We start from the raw sequence: 22,569 nt of genomic DNA, 5'->3' as shown, positions 1-22,569 counted from the left end.
CCTGGAACGTATGAGTGTGGTGTGTGACATACATACTTCTCTCTCTGTGTCTCTCTCTCTGTCTCTCTCTCTGTCTCTCTCTCTGTCTCTCTCTCTGTCTCTCTCTCTCTCTCTCTCTCTCTCTCTGTGTGTGTGTGTGTGTGTATGAACTGGCAATTCACCTGAGATGTTTTTGTCTCAGTCACTTTCCACCTTTACCCTTTGAAACAGGGTCTCTCATTGATTTGACTAAACTGGCCAGTGACCTTCAGGACTCTCCTGTCTCCGCCTCAAGCACAAGCTGTCACACTCTACTTTTTGTATGGGTGCTGGGGATCTGAACTCAGATTCTCAGGCTTGCAATACAGATACCTTACCAATTGCACCATTTCCCCGACCCCAGGTTTTTTTTTTCCCCCTTTGAGAGGTTGTCTCACATCACCTCTCATTCACCAGGTAACCAGTTTGGGCTGGGTTTTTTTTATTTTTTTATTTTTTTGACATGGTGTAGCGTGGGTGGTTTAGGCTTAACAGTGAGATCTGAATCCCAGTTCCACAGTGATTAGTAGGCCAGGTCAGCTACTTGCTCTGGGTCTGTTTCCTTATCTAGGAAAGGAGGATAATCAGTTCCATCCTTCCACCGTGCAATGTGGTAAAGGGATGTAAAACCACACAGCCAGGCAAGCACAGAGCATCACGTTATCTTTATTATAATGCCCCTTTCATCCTTGGTGCCTGGAAAAGGCCACACCAGCAAGGTGGACCAGAACCCATGGGCTGCAGCCTAGCTTTTTCACAGATGATGTGTAGCTGGCCAAGCGACTGGGACCCGATGAATTGCAGGGAAATGTACCATACGCCATCAATATCCATCCCACCAGTTTCCATTTATTGAGCCGTACATCATTAGAATATCCCTGGGCTCTCTACAATAAAATCAATAAGACGGCGCAGCCACGGGCTGTGGTTTAATAACTCCAGACTTGAATAGGGGGAAAGAAAATCAGTGAGCAGGAAAATGTCCTGAGTGCTTGGTCAGAGAGTAGAGGGAGACTTTTTTTTTTAAAAAAAAAAAAGAGTGGGGAAGAATTAAGGGTGAGCCAGCCTTAGACTCCATATCTAGAGCAGGGGGCTGTGAGGACCTAGGGTTCATTTGGGAAGGAAAGATGTGGTTGCTTAAATGTGTGGTGGGGTGGAAAACGTAGGTACCAGGAAGTCTGAGCAGGTATTGCCACTTGAGGACTTCTAAGGAAGGATGGATCCAAGCACCCAGTGTCATCTCAGGCTTCATGAAGGGTCCTTTGCTTGAGCCCTAGCTGACTTCATAGCTGTGCAGCCCCCAGCTATTGTGTTTACACTAACTGGGATGCTACAGCCTCCCCAGACAGTATCGTCCTACCAGACTTCTGTCTTATATATGGCCCATCCTACACCCAAGCTCAACGGTGTGACTGTACTGAATTTAGAAATCGTTGGGGCGTGGCACGCGGAAGTATTTTTTGCTTAGGTCTGTTTTTCCGTGGTGCTGAGAAAGGAACCCAGAGTCTTGCACATGCTAGGAAAGCCCTGCCTGCTCCTTGGCTGTATCCAAGCATGGTTTTCTGGATCTTATTTGCTTGTTGCCGGAGATATCCGTGTGGATCTGATGTGCTGGTGGGGCTAAGGATCCCAGGCCTGCACCAGTGGTTTTCAAATTTTGTTCCACACCCTCAGTTTCTGACTCAGGAGCAGGAACCAGGGCTGGCATTTGCATTTTGCACAAATTTTCCCCCATTTTGGTGTTGCTGCTATTCGAAGGCTACCTTTTAAAAATAGTTATGAATTATGACTTCTCAACTAGGGAAGATTTTGTCTCTGTAAATCCATCGACGCTGGTTAATGAGCTGGGCCCTTTTTGGTTTGGTCATCCTGGGAAGGTACTGCTGGCATCTGGTTAAGGCCAGAAATGCCTAAGACAGTCCCCACATTAAAGAGCTATCTGTGCTCAATTAACAGCAGAGCCAAACATGAGAGGCTCACTCAAAAAAAGGTGGTTTGCAGGTGCTGGAGAATGGGCTGCAAGTGAGCTTAACACCAGCTGCAGCGAGAGCAAACTTGGACTCTCCTTCCCCATAGCCTGACTGTGATGCATATTTGAATCCAAGGCAGACTGTATCCTGACCTCTTGTCCATCTGTTGGCTCTGTGGCCATGAGCAAATCCCACCTCAGAAACTCCCAGGAAACCCGGAATGAGCAGGGTTCCCTGAGTCAGGAAAAGCAAATATTATCTAGACCTTTGAAATTCCTCTGGGACGTCCAGGGCTGCCTGGCATCACCCGCTCTCCTGTGTTTAACACGCTCAGCACATCCCGTCTGGGAAGGAAGCTGGCGGAGTCAAGTTCTTCTCATCCCTGTGCCTCCTCTGCCGCATGCCTCTCGACCACCTCCGCCATATGCCTCTCGACCACCCCCCTGCCCTGCTTTGTTTTCACTGCAGTAGTTCACCTTTATTTTTCCTTCCCTGGACTTTATTCTGAAAGTCACCTTGCATCATGGTCATTCGTGGGACCCTTGCTTTCAGCTGAAGAGGTAGGGCCGCACAAAGGAATGGGGATCAGGATGGCCGAGTGCTCACGCCTGTACCAGAACGCTAAGAACAAGTGGGATCATCCATTGGAGACACACTGTGGCCTCACGCAGAGCTGGCTGGGGACAAAAGAGTATGGTGCTGCTGATGTCCAGTCTACATACCATGTGACGATGGCATTGAAGTTGTCCCTATTATACCTTTTAGTCCATTCAGTCTCAATTGTAGAAGAGTATTCTTTGGCAGGTTAAAAAAAATAAATAAACTAAGGCACAAACGTGTGTTCACCTGCTGATGAACAACAGAGGCAGGCTGCAGACCTGGGATATACACCTGTGAAGAATGGTATATAGAATACAGGATAGGTTCCCCAGAAAATTAGTTTTAATTTAAAACTAATTACGATAGAGTACAGCCGACCCACACCTGGGTGTGTGCACCCAAGAACTGAAAGTAGTGACTCAAACGTATTTCACACCCGTGCTTATAGCCAAGGCATTCACGGCAGCCAGAATGATGGAAACCACTAGTGTCTCCATTAATAGATGGATGGATAAGCACCCAGTGGTATGTTCATGCAAAGAAATATTATTTTGCATTGAAAGTGAAGGGAGTTCTGATATTTGCTACAACGTGTACAAAGACCATTTTACTCACTGCATAATGATAGTCATGAAAGGACATATATAACATGAGTTCGCCCATTAAATTCCTAGAGTACCTGAATTCGGAGAAATAGAAAATGGAATGTTGACTGGCAGTCAGTGAGGAGGAGAAATGGGGATCTCTGTACGTCACACTTTTGCAAAATGCAAAGTGTGCTGGAGATGGATGGTGGGGTGACGGTTATATACAGCAAGGTAACGGGACTGATGTCTCGTTGCTATGCTGTGCATCGAAAATGGCAGAGGTAGCTACTTAGAGGCCAGACAGATGAAAGCTTCAGGTTCTCCTAGAGTCAAAGTTATAGGCAGTCATAAGTCACCCAGGATGGATGCTGGGAACTGAACTCAGGTCATTTGCACAAAACAGTATGCACTCTTAACCTCAGAGCCATTTCTTCAGCCCCAAAGAGTGGTCATTTCCGTGGTATATGTCTTTTAACACAATTTAAATGCAAAAATGAATGGGGGATGCTCACTGGGGGCATGATAAGAAGGGAAAGAATAAAACAGAAAGACCGAGATGGTTTTTCCAGAACAGAACCATTTCTCCCCATTTCCCCGGAGACTGGAGTGCCTCCCTGGCACTCACTGGTCTAAAGAAGACTCAGTCGCAGCTCTCGTGTTGGGACCTCCTTTGGGCACTTAGCTGGCTCCTCCGAGAGGCTTTGGTGCTCCAGAGCAAAGGTCTTCAGCCTCACCCAAAACCCCTCAGAACGAGTCCAGCCTCCAGCCAGTCTGCTGAGTGAGCAGGGCCAGCCACGTGCAGCGGCTCAGGCTCAAACTCCCACTTGTGCCTCTAGGGGCACATGCATGGATGAAGCTGTCTGCCTTCATTCATCAGTCCCAAAACATCCACTGAGCGTTCTCCACCAAGCTCAGCTCTGTACCAGGCCCACAGGCCAGGACAGCATCCTCCAAAAGAATGAAGCACAGGGCCTCACTGACAGCTCTCAGGAAGGCCAACCTGATACTCGGGGGAGTTCCATTCAGCCAGTGTTAATTTCATGATTGCCTTAGAATCCTAAGGTATTCTGAATTTTCCATGAATTTTGAGAACTTTCATTTCCCTCACTGGTAAAATAAAATAAAAGTTCTAGAGCCTGGCAGACCCAAGTGTTTTTCTAGAGTCTGGTACTCACTAGAGAGGGTAAATCTCACTCAGCAAGAGGGGGCTGTTATGACACTTGCCTCCATAAGTCCTGAGATCGTTAAATAGTAAATTGCCAGAGGAGGACTGAGGAAGATGGCTCAGTCAATGAAGTATTTGTTGCTCAAGCAGGAGGATCCGAGTTCAATTCCCAGAGCCCACAGTGCTGGGAAGGTAGAGACAGAAGGATCCCTGGGGCTTCCTAGTTGGTCAGCTTTGCTGAAACACTGAGCTCCAGGTTCAGACAGAAATCCTGTTACAAAAAAATAAAGTTTAGGGAGATCAAAGAACACACCTGACATTGTATGACATGCACCCACACATGCGTGCACAACCTCACACACCAGTGTACATCCCATACCGCACACACAGGCACACAACTGTATAGAAGCTGGTGATGTAACTCAGTGGTAGAGCACTTGCCTCCTGTGTATAATGCCTAGTGTTCCCTCCCTGAGACTGGAGAAAAATACTTTTCCCAAGAGGAAGAAGCATCCCCTCTCTTGATGCTGAAAAAGAGCCTTCAAGTCCAGTGCTTCTCCTGATACACCTCTCCCTTCCTGCATGATGCTGTTGCTGGCATGTAATTGCCACTCTTCTCTGATAACAAGGAGGATCGGGGACAGCCTGCACATCCATCCCACTTTGTCAGTGGTGATGAGAGAAGTTAGGTATCTTCCGGAAGCTCTGCTGTGAGAAGCTGGACCCTACACCCAGTTCCATGCAACTCCCGCACTCTGTTAAGCTAGCTATGCCCCAGCTCAGAGTCTCTGACCCAAGCCCATTTGTATGCAACCTCATTTCCACTTCTCTTCAGCCCAAAGAACCCAGCAAGCCAGAAAATGACACTCTCCCACACCAAGAGGCACTTGGAGAATATTAACAGAACCAAACCACAGAGGGCCTTGCTGGTGGAGGCTAGTCCAGGCCAGGGGCTCCTTCCCATTCATGTTACTTGTGATTGGGCCAGATGGAAAAATTCCAGCTGTGGGTGTTTACTTGTGGGCAGGGGGTCTGCTCAGACCTGAGCATGTTGCTAGGAGCCAGGGCAGCCTCAGACCGGAACCTCTCAGGGGAGGGCTGACTGGTTAAATTTAACTTGCTTGATTCTGACCATTGTGGGCCAAGGGCTGAGTAGAAAAGATCCAATTATGCTTTGATTTGCTGGGCATTTGCCTCAGGCTTGGCCCTGTGCTCAGCACTGAACATACACACACACATGAGAGAATGCCAAGACATCTATACCTATGTTTATAACTGTATGTAATTCGTATCTATCTGTTTTTATAGCTATATCCATTTTCCAACAGAGAACACTAAGACTTGTAGAGATCACGTAAGACCACCTAAAGTCTCAAACACAGGATGACTAGAGACCACACTCTAAAATCCTTGCATTTGGAGGTCTAAAGAACTCATTGGTTAAAAGCACATACTGTTCTCGCAAGGGACCTGAGTTTGGTTCCCGGTACCCATGTTGGTAGCTCACAACCTTCCAACTCCCACACTAAGTGATCCATTGCCCTTCTCTGCTTTCCATGGGCACTGCTCTCACATCTGCAAACCCACACACAGAACCCACCTATCACATAATTAAAAATCTTAAACTCTTTATAACCCTAGCATCTTTCTTCCATTTCCAGATTAAAGTCCTACAAGGCACTGCAATCCCAAGCATCACCAGCATCAGGGCATATACACATATCCCTGCCTAGGGGCTGGGGGACCACATCAAGTGTTTTTCCTAGGCATTGTCCATCTTGGGATTTCTGATCTTCATTTGTTAGTCGTTTGTTGTTTCTTTCTTTTTTTTTTATTTTTGAGACAAGCTGTCTTATTAGCCTGGAGCTCACCAGGTAGACTAGGCTGGCCAAAGGTACAGCCTCAGGCATCCTTCTTTCTCCATCTCCCTAGCACTGGGATTGCAAGTGTGCAGCACCTCGGGGCTTGAACTCAGGACTTAACCTGTGCAAGGCAAGTATCTCCCCATCTTGCACAGATGTGTTGAAAACAAATGTTTTCAGTTGGTAGTTGGTTGGCTCCACAAATGCAGATCCCACAGTTACAGAGCAATGCTTCCTGTTTCTTTTCTTATACACACACCTATGAAAACATTTGGTTTATAGTTTAGGCATACTAATGAATTCCTAACAACTGATAACTGAATAGGGTGATCGCCGTAACACACTGTAGGAGTCATTATTTAAACCTCCTAAGTTGTTTCCTTCTGCCACTTTTCTGAACAGAGGGGAACATAATGGAAGCTAAAGAAAGTGGCATGGAGGACAACCTGGCCCCTGTGGGCCTCTTTCTCTCACTACCCTGGAGGACACTAAATGTCAAATCCGCAGGATAGAGTCCTACTGAGTTGTAAGAGGCTTTGCATGGCCCAACCCGTTAATGGAGGAGCGGCGCGCCCCTCCTCAGCCTTCATCCTGCACCTCAGACACACACTTGATATTCTTCCCCGTCAGTGTGGCTCTTAGCATTCATCTGGAGTCAGCTCTCCGGCTGCCTCTAATCACTCTGATTTTTCCACTTATTTTCTATTTTATGCCACAGGAATCTGATTACGTTGTTAAAACCGTGCCTCTTTCTTAGGAGCTGGACAGAGTGTGGGTTTTCGCCTTTCCGAGTCCGCTGTCTGAAGAGACCCACATGACTCTAGCCACACAGCACTATCTGTCCAACAAATGGAAGCCAACTGACATGATTCTGAGAGTAGATGCCCCCTTTATACGATTGGGACGGTTTGATGAGCAGAGTGACAGTGGTAGGTCTCCTAGATCACAGGCTCCATCCTTAGCTCAGCTTGCTTGCTCGCTCCCCCTCCGTTCCTTCCCTTTCTGTCTCCCTCCCTCCCTTCCTTCCTCTCTTCCTCCCCTCTGCCTTCCTTCTTCCTTTCTCTCTTCCTCCCTTCTCCTTTCCTCTCTCCCTCCCTCCCTTCCTTTCTGTGCTATGTGTGGAACCCAGTACCTTGAGCATGCTAGGCTGGCAGTCTACCATCGAGCTATAAACCCAACTCTCGATTTTTGAGACACACCCTTAGTATGTATTCCAGGCAGGTGTCAAACTGGTGGCTCTCCTGTTTCGATCTCCTGAGTGCCAGGACTATAGGTGTGCCACACCCAACAGCTCCACCACTTCACAAGGACCTCCCTGAGTTACAGCTTCCTTGTGCACTGGCTGATCCTAGAATGCCTTTAAGACACAATAAGCACTTTCGCTGGCCTGAGGTGTTCTCCAGACACCCCCTTGCCTCCTCCAGAACTAAAGCACCCACAACTCCTTGTCTCTGTTATCAATACGGTTTGCTCTCCAACACCCTAAAGAGGAGTTACAAAAGGATTTTTGGTTGGTTTGTTTGGTTTTGTTTGTTTGGGGTTTGGGGTTTTGGTTTTTCTCAGCATCGAAGCCTCAGTCCCTTTAAAGAACAGTGCAGGGTCACTGTATCAGGCCTGGTCCCTGACTGATGCCACTCTTTGGCACTGGGCGTATGGACACAGCAGGATGGCATTGAACTTGGCTGTTTAGCTTCAACTCCCACCTCTGTCTTCACTGTGTGGCCTGAGAAGCATGCCAAACACTCTGAGCCTCAAAGGGCGTTAATGCATTCTTAACCAAGACCAAATAACAAAGGACCCAGAGCCCCCTCTCAGTACTAGTATGTGCAGGCCCTCTGGAAACGTAAGTGCCTCTGAGCCGCCACAGCTTCCCCTCTTCAACAGAATTCACTTGTTCATCCATTCACTCATTCAGCAACCCTAGCAAGAGACCCTCTGACTAGATACCAACATGAGTGCTGAAGGAACGAATGGCATTTGGTGTGATAGGCTGTCAGGTGGGTAGCGGAATAGCTTTCTAAGCTGAATGAATGTGTGGAGTAGGTGGGGTGAGGAGGTAGATGGGTAGATGGAATGGATATGTGTATGTGTGAAATGGGTAGGTGGATGGATGAATGGATGGATGGATGGATGGATGGATGGATGGATGGATGGATGTAATCAGTAGATGGATGAGTAGATGGGTGATGGAAATTATATCTATATATAATATAGATATATTTGTGTGTATATAATAATGTATATATCTATCTATATATAATAATGTATATATATATATAAGATATATATATCTTTGTTGGTCATCTAGAGTTAATCTCTCATCAAATGCAGAAATTCTTTCGAAACACCTGTGAAAGCCTTTAGCTCCCTGCCTTCTTACCTGCAATAGCTTACGAGGTATTTAATTAACAAGCGCCACTGTCAACCCTCCTTTCCAAGGTCTCAGTGTGATTGTGTAGTCTACGTTAGTGGTTGAGGGCATGGTCTTTACGACCTGTCTTTGCATCTCAGCTTAACTAATTAATGCTGCGTGACCTTGAACAAATCCCTTGGCCTCTCTAAGCTGTGGGCTTTCCTCTGAAGAATGGCGGTAATAACAACCTTGCAGGTTGTCAGGAAGATTAATGAAATAATGAGATCAAGCCCAGGCCACAGCTCCAAACAGCATTGTTATTGGACAGAGCTGGTATGTTCCCGCTTGCAGCTTTTGTTCTTCACAAGGCACCTGCTGTGTGTTGGGTTTTACCTGAGTATCATGTGTCTGATGGTAAATGAGATGGATAAAGTCTCTCATCTCTTGGACCTTATGCTCTAGCAGAATGCTCAGATAATAAACAAGCAAACACATAAACAACTTCAGATGGTGTTAAATGATGTGCAGAAAATTGGAACAGGTGAAGGGAGAGATGGAGAGTGAAGGTAATCTTTCATTTTACTTGTGCTGGTGACAAGAAGGGATGTGGCCATGCTAAGCCCTGGGGAGAGGGTGTCTGGGGACCAGGATTCACTGTCAAATTGCGCCAAGATCCAGGAGCTTGTGCAGGTAAAAAGTAAGAAAAGGAGGGGCGAGCTGGCTGGGCAGGCAGTCAGAACAGAGGTCAGAAAATTTGCTGTGTCAAGCTGTGAAAGCCATACAGTGTGGTTTGGACACTACTCTTGTTGGTAAGGGGGTTTGGATTGGTTTGGTTTGATGGTTTTGCCAATCATAAGAAGAGAAGAATGATTTAAGATCTATAAGTTTCTCTGTGTAACCTAGGCTGGCCTAAAACTTGTGATCCTTCTGCCTCAACCTCCTAAATACTGAGATTACAGGTGTGTGCCAACCACCCTGGGTGTGGACATTCTTCACACTAATCTTGTCCTCTGGAAAGAGCCTTCATCTGACTGCCACTCAACTTTCTGATCACAGCCCACACAGTCTCACTTCTAAGCTACTGATGAGGTTGAACATTCTGAATTCTCAGCAACCCCAGCTGTCACTCGGGGACACCTGAAACCACAGCAGTGTCCTGGGTGTCCACAAACCTAGACCCTGCCAGGAATCCAGTAAAATTAGAAGAAGTGGTCATCCTAGGGAAGGCCAGACAGTACTGGGTCAGATTGAGGAGGCTGTTTCTCACTGGCCTCGGCCCTGGAAACATGGAGTTTCTGGGGCTGATTTTGGGGAAAGGGTGTCTGGAATCCTTTATCCAGGTGGATATTATCTAAGTAACAGATGATAATCTTTGCTAGTGACAGATCTCCAGTTTGACTGATTCTGGAGCTCAAAGTGGGTCATTAAGACTTAGATACCAGTCATATTTATGTTGGTTTTCTTCGAGCAACTTCTCTCCATCCTCCAGCATGATGTGTAGCAAGTACGTCTTTATCTGATAGTTCCAACAAAACTAGGGTATTTTTGTCCTCTTGGCAAATGACTTGTGTGACTCAAACATCCATCTGAACAGTGTTGCACCAAGGGAGTGCCAAATTCTCACGGGCCAATCCTGAACTACAGGCCACCTTTGCATTGATAATCCTGATGATGCTCCCTGCCTCTGCAGACTGAGCATGAATAAGAGGAAGAGCCACAGAGAGTGCCGGCTAAAGTGCCGAGGAAAGAACTCTGTTAGTAAGGTACTTACAGTGCAGACTTGGAGACTCAAGATCAGATCCTCAGCACCTCGGTAATGAAACCAGTCCTGCAATCCCACTGCCAAAGAGGCAGAGGTAAGAGGATCCTTGAGGCTTGCTGGCCAGCTGGTCCTGCCAAATCAGTGCTCCAGGTTCAATGAGATACTTTCTTTTACAAAGATGTGGTTAAGAGCAATTAAGAAAGATACTCAACATTAACCTCTGGCCTCCACATGCACATACATGTACACGTGCACACACACACACACACACACACACACACACACTTGCACAGACTGAGAGAGAGACAGAGAGAGAGAGAGACAGACAGAGACAGAGACAGACAGAGACAGAAACAAAGGGGGAACAGGTATCAGATACGCAAGTATCAGATATGGTTGTAGTAACACAGGATTAGTAAGCTCCAGATTGCTGCTAGACAGAGTCACACTTCTGATTACCAATACTGTTTTGTACACTTGAAACTTTGTCAAAAGGTCAAAGTTCAAGTGACTCTCTTATCACACCTGAACATTTTGACTACTGTTTGGGGAAGAAAGAAAAATCTTCTGGACAGACAAAGGCATATTCACCCCAGATTTCCTCTGCAGTTTGTCTTTGACGGCCCTCATCCCTACCTTGTTTGGTAGCTTATCTTAGTTAGGGTTGCTGTCACTGTGGTGAAACACCATGACCAAAGCAACTTGGGGAAGAAAGGGTTTACTTTGCTTATACTTCCATGTTACCATTCATCATCAAAGAAAATCAGGGCAGGAACTCAAACAGGGAAAGAACCTGGAAACAGGAGCTGATCCAGAGGCTGTGAATGGGTGCTGTGACTGGCTTGCTCCTCATGGCTTGCCCATCCGGTTTTCTTATAGAACCCCAAGACCACCAGTCTAGGAGTGGCACCACCCACAATGTTCTGGGCCATCCCCCATTAATAACTAATTAAGAAAATGCCCTACGGACTTGCCTAATGCCCAATCTTATGGAGGCATTTTCTCAATTGAGGTTCCCTCCTCTCAGATGACTTTAGCATGTGCCAAGTTGACAGAATACTGCCCAGCACACAGTGGAATGTATGTGTCTGCCTTTTCAAACCCCTACAGGATAGAGAGAACACTATAAGCACCACAGTCTCCTGCTACCTTGCATCTGGACCATAAGGGCCTAAAGTTTGCTTGGCTCAGCTGAATCAAGCTCTAGAATTCAGCGTGGATGCTGTGCTCCTGTCCCCCGGGGGCAGCGAAGGAGACAGTCCCAGCTTCGGAAAGGGCAGGTCACCCGCAAGCTCACGCCTGTGGTCTTCTGGTTTTCCCCAGGCAAAGCCAACAAGAATGTCCAGTGGGACGAGGACACTGTGGAGTACATGCCCACCAACCCGGTCAGAATCGCCTTTGTCCTGGTGGTCCATGGCCGTGCTTCTCGGCAGCTACAGCGCATGTTCAAGGCCATCTACCACAAAGACCACTTCTACTACATCCACGTGGATAAGGTGAGGAGCTGCTGCTTGTAGCTCTGTGCTGGGCTTCCTCTGCAGCCTGTCTATCCATCTCTGATCCTTCCTCCCATCTCACTAGTCCAGGCTGAGGTCTAGAGACGGAACCAGCAGCAAATGATCCTGAAGTGTGTGTGTGTGTCCGTGTGCGTGTGTGTGTGTGTGTGTGTGTTGCTAGTTTTAGAATGTTTAACTGTGTCTCTCAGCTTTTCCTATAAACATTGTTTCTCTGGTTGTTTGTCTTTTTTTATTCTTCCTCGACACATGATAATTACACATATTTACGGGGTACAATTTGATATGTTGGTATATGTATACATGGCGAGCCAGTTCGTTCAGAAAATTAGCATATCCATAGCTTTAAATATTTCTCATTTCTTTGTGATCGGATCGTTCAGGATCCTCCCATGAACCTTTTTCGACATGTTCTACATCACTGTTAGCGTTTGTCTCCCTCCTACGTACCACACACGAGAATTTCTTCTCCGAGCCTAACTGTGATGCTTTTCACCGCTTCCTCTCCCTACCTGGTATCCACTGCCTGCCTTCACAGACCTGTAAAACTAGCATCCCTGGAGTGGGCTCACTTTTTCTAGAAAAGTCCAGGTAGTTGAGATTGTCTTTTGGACCATGTGCTAATCTGTGCCGCCCTGGTCTGACTGCAGCGGCAGAACACAGACAATAAATGGGCGTGGTTGTGTGCCAATAAAATCTAATTGCCAAAACCCACACTTGACTTGCTGACCCTGGAGCCATCTTTCCCTAGAAGTTTCTGTTAATCTGTTAATGTTACAAGACGTGTGCAGATCTAGAACCCTGAAACTCATAAGGCCGAGGCAGGAAAATTGCTCTGAGATCAAGTCCAGCCCCAGATGAGACCCTGTCTTCTCAGAAAACCACGGGTTGAGGTTGTAGAACACTCAACAGTGGTAGAACACTTGCCTAAGTACAAGGTCCAGTTATAGCTTCTACCCTCAATAAACCTAAAGAGGCAAGAGGGCTATTTTGACCTCTCAGATGTGTTTCTTGTCAGCCTATGAAACAGTAAGGGAGGGGGTTGTCCTGAAGAACAGCATGTGTAAACTCTACCTCCTACCTGCATTGACTCACCAGATTTAGTTTTTGAGCTTGGTACCCTCAGATAACATGCAGGAGTCATCCAGTATCATGTGGCGCTTCGGGCCCCACAAGCTCAAGGCCGCTGGTTGACTAACTCAACAGTGGGCCTGAGAATCTGAATCTCAGTAGACGATGAAAAACTCATGTGAGTTGAATGCTTGAATGTCTATGCAGAAAGACGCCACAAGCTGACATCATCAGCAGCCGGTGTGATCAGACACACCAACCACAGGAGGAGCAGGGTGGCCGGGATGTCCATGGGCTGATGCTTTCTGGGCTGCTTACTGTTGCCTCTTCTTTTTCTCTCCTGGGGAAAGCGTTCCAATTACTTGCACCGGCAAGTACTCCAGTTCTCCAGGCAGTACGACAATGTCCGAGTCACCTCCTGGAGAATGGCCACCATCTGGGGCGGGGCCAGCCTCCTGTCCACCTACCTGCAGAGCATGCGGGATCTCCTGGAGATGACCGACTGGCCCTGGGACTTCTTCATCAACCTCAGCGCTGCCGACTACCCCATCAGGTGAGGCCGTCAGCAGCTCCCAGGCAGCTAGTTCCAGGGTCCTGCTTCCCTTCCCTCCTTATGTAACAACAGTGGGGACACAAGAAAGCACGGGCGGTCAGCCTCCTGTCTGGAGAAGCATCCTGCCTCGTGAAATGAATTGTGTTTTTTCTATGTTATCACCCAACATTGTGTTCAGAAAGCAGAGATTAGAAGTGGGAAAGCATGGTGTTCCTAATTAAAAAAAAAAAAAAAAAAAAAAAAAAACAGCCCTAGTGTGGGCAAGAGGAAGCTGGGCCTGGAAGAGCTGTAACAGTTAGTGAGGAATAGAGGAACAAGACATGAGGCCAAAGAGTAGAATCTGTTACTCCAAGTCAGATGACAGGATGTTTTGAGCAGAAAAAGGACAGATATGACCTTGATGTTGAACTCAAAGCAAGCTAATAGAAGGGAGGCTGCTTACAACAGCCCAGGCGAGGTCACAGATAAGTGAGAAAGACCCTGGAATATTTATTTACTCTAGAGCAAGATGTGTTGGCAAGCAGGGATGGAGCACAGAAGAGCATGGAAGAACGTTCTAGACCCGGATTTGTGAGCCATGCACTATTGACATTTGGTCTGACTGATTTGTTGCTATGAGGCTTCTCCTTGCAATGTCAGGCATTTATCAGTGTCTTTGGTCTCTACCTACAAGCTGCCGATAGCATGCTCTGCCCATTTATGTCCTTCTTACACAGTGTCTGAAGATGTCACCCCAATGTCACCGGCGGTTGAGAGCCATCTTTTCTTTATAAGAGAAAATATAATGGGCAAAAGTATTGATCAAAAATGAACTTTGTGCATTTGAGAAATCTGAAAATGGGTGAAGTTTAGTCAACAATAGCTGGAAGAAAGTTGGCTCTAGACACTAGACAAGGGGTGGTCAGAACATTCCCCTTGCCATCTTCCAATAAAGGATAGAATTCAGAAATTTCTTGAAAATTCTGTGTAGAGCAGATACTGTTGGAGGTCATTTCTTGAACCCTTGCAGGGAACCCAGCAGATGAATGGTCAAACTGAGGTCCACTGTCATGCAGTAAAGACTTGAAAAAGCAAGTATTAGAACCGGTTCTGTCTGGTTCCAAACTAGATGTTCTTTCTGCTTGCAATTAACCTCTTGGAAGAGTCAGGAGCCTGGACTGTCTGTAGAGTTGCAAGCAAAAAGGAAACAGCCAGGTAGGCACAGTCACTGCTGCCCACCCCCCTAGAAATGCTGTTTTGCATTGATTACAGTCCCAACTGTAACCATGACCCCTTACCCTGAAGGGTCGGGGTCATACAGTATGCAGGCTTAGACACTCACCAGACTGCTCAGCATGGGAGTCTGCGATCAGTCATGGAAGCAGCGGCAGATTCCCGGGAACATAAGTCCGTGCGTGTGATACCAGGAGGGAATAACAGGCCAGGCCGCAGTAGAGCACCAGGCCTTTGCAAGGGGCTCAGTGCATGTCCGCTGCTGGCGTCTAAGTTACGGCCGAGGTTGCATCTTTTATCTTTGCAAGGGTCCCTGTTATCGTTTCTCAGAGCATGTGCTGAAGGTGTGTTCTTTGTGGTTCCTTTAGCTTTACAGCACGTTGTTTGTCTCTGTGCCTGGCTTATTCTCCCTCTCCCTCCCAGGTCATTGCCAGGGTGCACACCCACCCCTTAGCTCTTCCGTTCACTCTCTGTCCTGTCAGCCTCATGGCCAGAGGCGCCTCATGCCCTGGGCTCTGCTGTTTCCTCTTGCTGTTGTTTCTACGAAGTCGCCCCACACAAAAACATACGGATTTTGCAGATGAATGGTTTCATCCCGGGAAACTCTGATAGGTTTTTACTTCCCATCTGCTGTCCCATCTGTAGCTTCTAAAATGACTCCTTCCATCCCAGGAAGAATAAGAAAGCTAAGAGCTTTCTCAGAGGACAGTGGGAGTGTCCACTTCAGACTTTTCCAAGAGGCTTTAAGGACTTGGGGAGTCTTAGGGGACAGAAGTAACCCAAGGTATCCACTCTGAACACCCACCCACCATTACTGGGAGTGAAGACTCTCTTCTGGTAATAAAGACTCCCTGGCTTACTGAGTCATAGACATGTCAGTTCCTAGACACAGGTAGCCATGTGAGTTGGGGCATATGACTTGAATTTTATACATCTCAGTTTTACACTTTAAAGTGAGCACAATAGTGGTACCTCTTGCAAGGGGTTATTGGGAGACAAAAATGAAAAATGATATATCATAAGCATCACACAGAAACTGATGTATAGCAAGTGCTGGGTAGATACAGGCTGGTCCCAGCAACGGGGCGATGTGCACGTCACAGGCAAGGTTTCACACCCCCCCCTCCCTTCAAAATATTTCCCCTTTCCCTCTGGTGCAGTGAAAAGCCAAGTGACTATTTCTTGACTCCCATTCCGTCTCAAGGTGTGAAAAGCAGAGTGAGTCTGTGAACGGTGTTTCAAGAGAACACAGGACACAATTTGTGTGTGAAGGAGAATCCTGAGGGGGTAATGGGCAAACTAAGTATGCCTGAAGACTCCATGCCTTCCTGCCCTGCTGTTTGATGTGGTGTGGCACTGTGTAGACTCTGGTTGAAGCTAGTTAAATGCCAGCACATGGTGGGATGTAAATGCTTCCAAGTTCGAGGTCTTGAATCATCAAAAAGCATGTTAATTGCATTTTTCGTTGCCTGCATAGCAAGGAAGTAACTTTTGACTGGCCACGTGTATACACGGATCAAACCATGAACATTTCTTTTGGGTTTGTTTGGGCCTGCACAGAGACATCCATCCTTGGGAGCTTTGCTTTGAAGCAAACCGAGGAGGGTTGAATATGTCCACAGCCCCTCTCTCTGTGGTGTGCGCGTGTGCATGTGTGTGTGTGTGTGTGCGTGTGTGTGTGGCAGAAGCTGTTGCCTAGCTGTTGAAATTCACATATTTCAAGCTAAAACCAGGATCTGCCCTTCTTCCTCTTAGGGACACAGGGCCATAAAAACATAACACGTGAGACCCACTGTTTAAACACATAAGTTATGCTAACCACAGACTCAAACCTGTGTCTTAGGAGAGTACCAGTGTTGGGGACTGCAGAGTTAAGAAGTTAGAAAATATGAGTAGATGAGACAGGAAACAGGTGGCCAGGCTCTCCACAGTCTCCCCAAACCAGTGTTTGTATGAGACTTACAATTCAAGTATCTCCTGCAAACCTACTATGTGCCAGATCCTCTACTGAGGACCTTAACACGTGGTTTGTTTGAATTCCCATCCTATAAGGAAAGATATGTAAGAAGCCAGTGGGCTTCACAGGCCTACTGTGAGTCATAGTCTTGACAAGACCCAGAGAAGAACTGAAGTGCCTGAGGGCTAGACATCAGTGTAGACACCCAGATTCTGGGCTCAGTTGCTCCTATATCGTCACCCCTTTCATCAGTTTGGTGGCTCTAGTTGGGTAAAAGAATCCCTACAGTTGACACCAAGAGACAGTCATGGTGCAAGGGTGCACACGGCTTTGCAGGTGCTGATCTTCCGCCAACGCTGTGGGCAGGGTGGGGATCTACCCAGTGAGGTTTGTTCTTGCCCCTGACTCTCTACAGAACAGGACAGCTGTCTGCAGAAGTTCTGGTTACCTGGGGGCAGATGCGGAGTTACAAGTGGGAATTGGAGACTTGGGCTTGAGATCTGAGCTTACTTTATATTCTTTTGTTACCTTACTCCTCAACCCCTTATGATGGCAATTCAGGGGTGTCTTGGGGAGGGAAGGGTACGAGCCAGCCTGGTGCGACCAGGGGACAGAACCCTCTATAACCATGAATGAATTCACGAGATGGGCTTCTTCTGACAAACCCAGAGGCTTCAGGTCTACTGTAAGTCAAAGACTTGACAAAACCCAGTCAACGTCTTGTGACTCTGTGAGTGGATCACAAAGACTAGGTCCTGCAGGACAAACAGAGGAGCCAGCAGGTCTGTGCTTTGAGCTACCTACTGATCTGTTAGTGTCTTGGCATTTACGCTGGGAAACTTTTGGAGAAGAGACCCTTTGAGAAAGGGTCTGATCTTTGAGATCCATCTTTGCAAAACTGTGTTGGCGACTAATGGGAGAAGAGATGAAAGGGTCCAAATGGAGTTGAGGAGACCACGGACGAGACCATGGCTTCTACTGCTCCCAGAACCATGGCTACAGAATTGCTCTCAACATCCACACAGAAGCAAGCTTCCAGAAGCCATATGAACTTCCAGAATCCACACAGCCATTTAGCCTTACAGTCACACACAGCCAAGCAGCTACCTTCTGTTTGGGGACTGCGAGTCCCAACCTGAACAGACAACCTGCTTTCGGAGACTCACAGCATTTCAGTGGGAGATAGAGCAAGGAACAGAGCAGCCCAGTGACCTGAGACAAGAGTTTGTTACAGCAGGTTAGAAGAGAAGCTTGTGATCCAGACAGGTCACAGCCTGCAGACTTAAGGAGGAAGGAGGTTGGATGAAAGCATCTCCTCTTGGTTTCCTTGTCTGTTTTGTAAATGTGGCAAAACATGTGTAACGTGAAACTTACCATCTCTGTCATTTTTATGGATGCAGATGAGTGGTACTGAGTGTGTTCATATTGGATAATCATCATACCCATCAGTCCCCAAGGACTGTCTTGGCCTTGTAAAATTAATTTCCTCCTCCCTCCTCCCTCTGGTCCTTGGCAGCCACAACTGACCCATCCCTATGAGTTTGTTAATTCTGTGGACCTCTTGTAAGTGAAGTTATGCAGTGATTGGTTTTTGGCTGTCTTATTTCACTTAGCATAATGTCCTCAAGGTTAAGCCATAGAAGTGTGTGTCAGAATTGCCTTCCTTTAAAACTGGGTAATGTTCACTTGTATGACCACATGGAATGATTCTAACTTTTGACTGTTTTGAATGATGCTGACATCAGAATGGATGTAAAGATACCTCCTCAGGGCCTTGCCTCTATTTCTTAAGTGAGTTTAAATATCACTAAATTGTACTGTATTCAGCCTTGGTCCTTTGAGTAACAACCATAATGATGGCCATAATGACTGTACCATTGTGCATTCCCACAGTGCTGTGTGAGAGTTCTGGTTTCCGTACTTCCTCTTCAGCGCTGTTCTTATTTGTTTGTAAAACTATCCTAAGGAGTTTAAAGTGTGTGTCTTTTTCGGGTACATAAACCCTTGAAACAAAACCCAAGAACCCCCTTGGACAGCTGATATATACCTGTTTGTAGACCAGATAGGAAACTGTCTCTTAAGAGGAGCTTACAACCCATTCTGTTGCTGTTGTTTTTGTTAGTGGTGGTGGTGGTATGTGTAAGTATGAATGCACACATGCCATGGCATGTATGTGGCAATCAGAGAACAACCTCCTGTCTGTCCTCATCTTCCATTTTGTTTGATACAGGGCCAACTTTTCACTATTGCATACCCCAAGCAACCTGACTCCTGACCTTCCAGGGGTTCTCCCATCTGCCCGTCTCCTCTCACCATGTGAGTGCTGGGCTTACAGGCATATGTTATATGTCTGGCTTTAGGTGAGTTCTAGGGATCCAAACTCAGCTTCTTTAACATGCATGTCAAGTGCTCTACCACTGAGTCATCTCCACAGAGCTCAAAGAATCCTTCTAGAAAAACGCCACAGCCCACATCAGGCTAACTTCACATTTCCCAGTTTTCCTGAGTGGGACCCCTGTTCTGATGATGAGCAGATAGAAACTTATGTGTCCTTCATGGTGCTGCTGCACCCAGCACCCACCCACATAGTCTAATGGTAACCCTCACAACACTCTCACTTGCATTCCCACTTCTGATGCCCTCCGTCCCCACCCAGGTCAGATCCTCATCAGCTCAGGCCTGTAGACCCACTGGGAATCATAAGCTAACCCAGGCCCTGAGAGACCAGATCTTCCAGCAAACCTTTTACCAGGTACCATCCCAGGTCTGGGCCCTACGTGAGTACAATAGGGAGACATTGCTCTCTCAGGGGGACTTGACCCTCAACAAGAGAAAGCTGGGTTCTGAGCGATTCTCGGTAATTCTTAGCTCTGCTCTGGACCAACTGATTACACATTCTCTCTGGGTAGCAAGAATCTCTGAACATTTAAATCTCCGTATATGGGTGTAATGCATGACAGAGGGCTAAAGGCTACTGTCAGGGGGTAGGAATAGAGGCATTCATCACATAATTACAGAAACAGATAGCAAACTCTCTGCTATGATGGAAAGAATGGATGCGGGGGAGATGGCGCAGTCGGTAAAACACTTGCCAGGCAAGCATGAGGCCCTGAGTGTAATCCCCAGAACCCGTGTAAATGACGGTGACGGTGAATGCTGTACAATCTCAATGCTGAGCAGGTGGAGACAGGGAGAGCCTGGGCCTCGCTGGATAGCCAGCCTAGCCCAACCGGTAAATTACAGGCTCATAAGAGACCCAGTCTCAAAACACAAGGGGAACAACTCCTGAGATGGAATACACAAACACACACATGCACTCTCACACACACTCACATATACACGCATAAACATGCACACACACAAAAGCAATAAAGTATGTGAGCTGCAGTACTTCCTAGAAAGTCCTATTTAAGGGTCCCAGCATGTGGGTCATTGGGTGACCTGTGCTGTGTCAGCATCTGAACCACTTTTGCCTTTGAGCGCTCTGAGATGCACACCCTCATTTCTGAAACCCTGAAGCCCCAGGGACAAAAGCCTGCAACCAAAGCTCCACCCAGATAATGTGTGATCTGAAAGGGTGCACCTGCTCAGACTGCTGCTGATGCAGGGACCGGGATAGTGAGCCCTGCCGGTAATTATGCTGTTAACAGCCTTGTTTGCATCGAGTAGCAAAATAAACATATCTCCAGCCCTGTTATTTTTCCAGTCGGCAGCCCACACCCGCGCCTTTGCAGAAAAGCGGCTGGTTTTCCTCCTTCCTGATGCTCAAGCTGCATTTTCGATCAGACAGCTCATGGGCCTTCTTGAAGCTAAGGCAGACCCCCCCCCATTATCTACTAGACAAAAGGGGAGCAGCTGGAACAGCTGGAGTTCTTGGACTTCTCTTGAGAGTCAGATGAAAAACACTCGGCTCCCTCAGGAAACCACAAGTGGTCACTTTGGTGTAGGGCATCATCTTAGTCCGTGTAAATAAGGATGGAGATTTCCGGAAGGATGGAGAAAAGTGCACAGCATCGGTGGGAAGACTGGAGAACAACAGACAGGAAATGAATGGGCGCTGTGCCTGGGGAGTACTGCCAGCACGCTGCACTCACTTCCCCCCAGACTCCCCAGTTCTTGCAGTGCCAGGCGGTACCGGGCAGGCTCCCCGGGGGAGAGTTCTGAGCACTTTCTGTTTCACCTACTCTTTTTAAAAGAAGATCCTACCCAGAGTGTTGGAGAGGAAGGTTTTTGATGGCTTTCTCTTGAGTGGCGTTAAGTTCACTCTCTGGCCTACAATGAAGCGCAGTCGGTTCCATCATACAAAGGTGCTTTCTAGGAGCCTGTCAGAATCCAGGCCGTGTGCTAGTCCAGCATCCTCTGATAACCCTTTCTGGGGTGATGGGAATGCATCCCTGCGTATCATTCAATGCTGTCGACCGTATGAGGCCACACTAAAATTGAAATGTGCCTCATGGTGCAAAGCAACTAAATTTTAAATTTTATTTCAACTTAAAGGCTAACAGAGACCTCAGAATCCTTACGTTTGTTTCATGGAGCAAAATTCCACTAGACAGCATTAATTATCTGCTTTTATAATCCCCAGAGAAGAGCGAGGCAGTGTCACACAGTTCAAAAACAAATGTTCTACCATCCCCTGCCGATGGTCTCACCAGATCTCAGGTCCGTGGTGAGGAGAATCTTTAAAGGTATTTCATCCTGATTCCTCCCTCTGTGGACCTCGTGGGTCTCTATCATCTTGGAAGCATCTCTCTATGTGCTTGTAGATGGGATGTAGCCGGTCCTGGCGTCTCCTTTCCCGGTACGCAGACACACTTACTTCTTAGAGGAACAAAGCCTACTTTCATCTGCCTTTTCCACTGTGGCCATGGGCAGGAATAGTGTGCATGCAATGATGCTCTACGTGCATGCTGGGAATTCAGATGTGAGCCTAGGGTAGTCCATGACACAGGCAAACAGCATGGTAGAGTGTGTTATTCTTCTTGCCTGTTCCTGCACCTGTGAATAGGTGGAAGTTCATTTCAAGGGCAACCTGAATAGACAGCGGCTCTTAAAACGTCATGTGGAACAGGGATTTGTGTTTGTTGCTTTTTATGCTGATGATGGAAGGGATGTGGATGAGTACAGGGCCCACCGGGCAGAGTTCTAGTACAGGCTTTGAATGAATAAATGTAAAATGTGGCTTTTTACATCTTTATTATTATGTGCATCTCCTCCCTTGCTGCCATCGTCAGCCACAGCTCTGCATAGTGAGTAGCCTGCCAAGGCCCTGGAAGTAGATGCCCAGCGGAATCTCTTGAGATCTGCCATTCTCCCATAGACAATCCCAGTTGACATCATTCCTTGCTGCTTATTGGTCATGACATCCTGGGCCAAGTGTGTCATATATGATTCGCAGTCACTCTTGAAACAGCCTCAGGTGGTAAATACCACTCTAGCATCTCATTGTACAGATAAACTGGAGCTATAAAGTAAGAGAATTTTTCAGGGTCTCAAAACTCAGGCATCCGGACTAGGATCCAGATCTGTGCTGCTTCCATCACCGGGGAAAAAGCAGCTCCTGTTATTCTTCTTTAAAAAATCATCATCATCATCATCATCATCATCATCATTCTCATCATTATAGTCGTGTGTGTGTGTGTGTGTGTGTGTGTGTGTGTGTGTGTGTGCATGGTATATGTGAAATGTGTTCTTGTAGAAGGCCAGAGAACAACTTAGAAAGTCTGCTCTCTTTTCACCTTGGGTTGTAGAGATCAGACTCAGGTCATCGGGTTTTGCTGGCAAGCACCTTCCCAAGATGAACCATCTCGCTGTCCCCAGGTTCTGTCAAACTTATTTCATAGCTTTGAGCTGAAGTTCTGCAGCCATTCCTCCCCCATTTAAGTCCCTGCTGGATGAGCTCTGAGGAGAAAGGTACACAGAGCAGAGCACAAGAGCCAACTGGT

At 47.1% G+C, this 22,569-nt stretch overlaps 1 protein-coding gene across 1 annotated transcript in view; it reads left to right on the top strand.

Annotated features, from left to right (window-relative positions):
• The window catches only part of Xylt1 (xylosyltransferase 1), a 282,801-nt gene that overhangs the window by 196,826 nt on the left and 63,406 nt on the right, over positions 1-22,569 (top strand). The window contains exons 4-5 of the mRNA XM_048460178.3: positions 11,641-11,813; positions 13,253-13,455. Coding sequence (XP_048316135.3) covers positions 11,641-11,813; positions 13,253-13,455 — 376 coding nt within the window. The remainder of the gene's footprint in view (positions 1-11,640; positions 11,814-13,252; positions 13,456-22,569) is intronic.

Source organism: Myodes glareolus, chromosome 7, assembly GCF_982192425.1.
Source record: "Myodes glareolus chromosome 7, mMyoGla1.1, whole genome shotgun sequence".
NCBI lineage: Eukaryota > Metazoa > Chordata > Mammalia > Rodentia > Cricetidae > Myodes > Myodes glareolus.
Note: the sequence above shows the minus strand (reverse complement) of the source record. Positions and strands in the feature narration are given on the sequence as shown.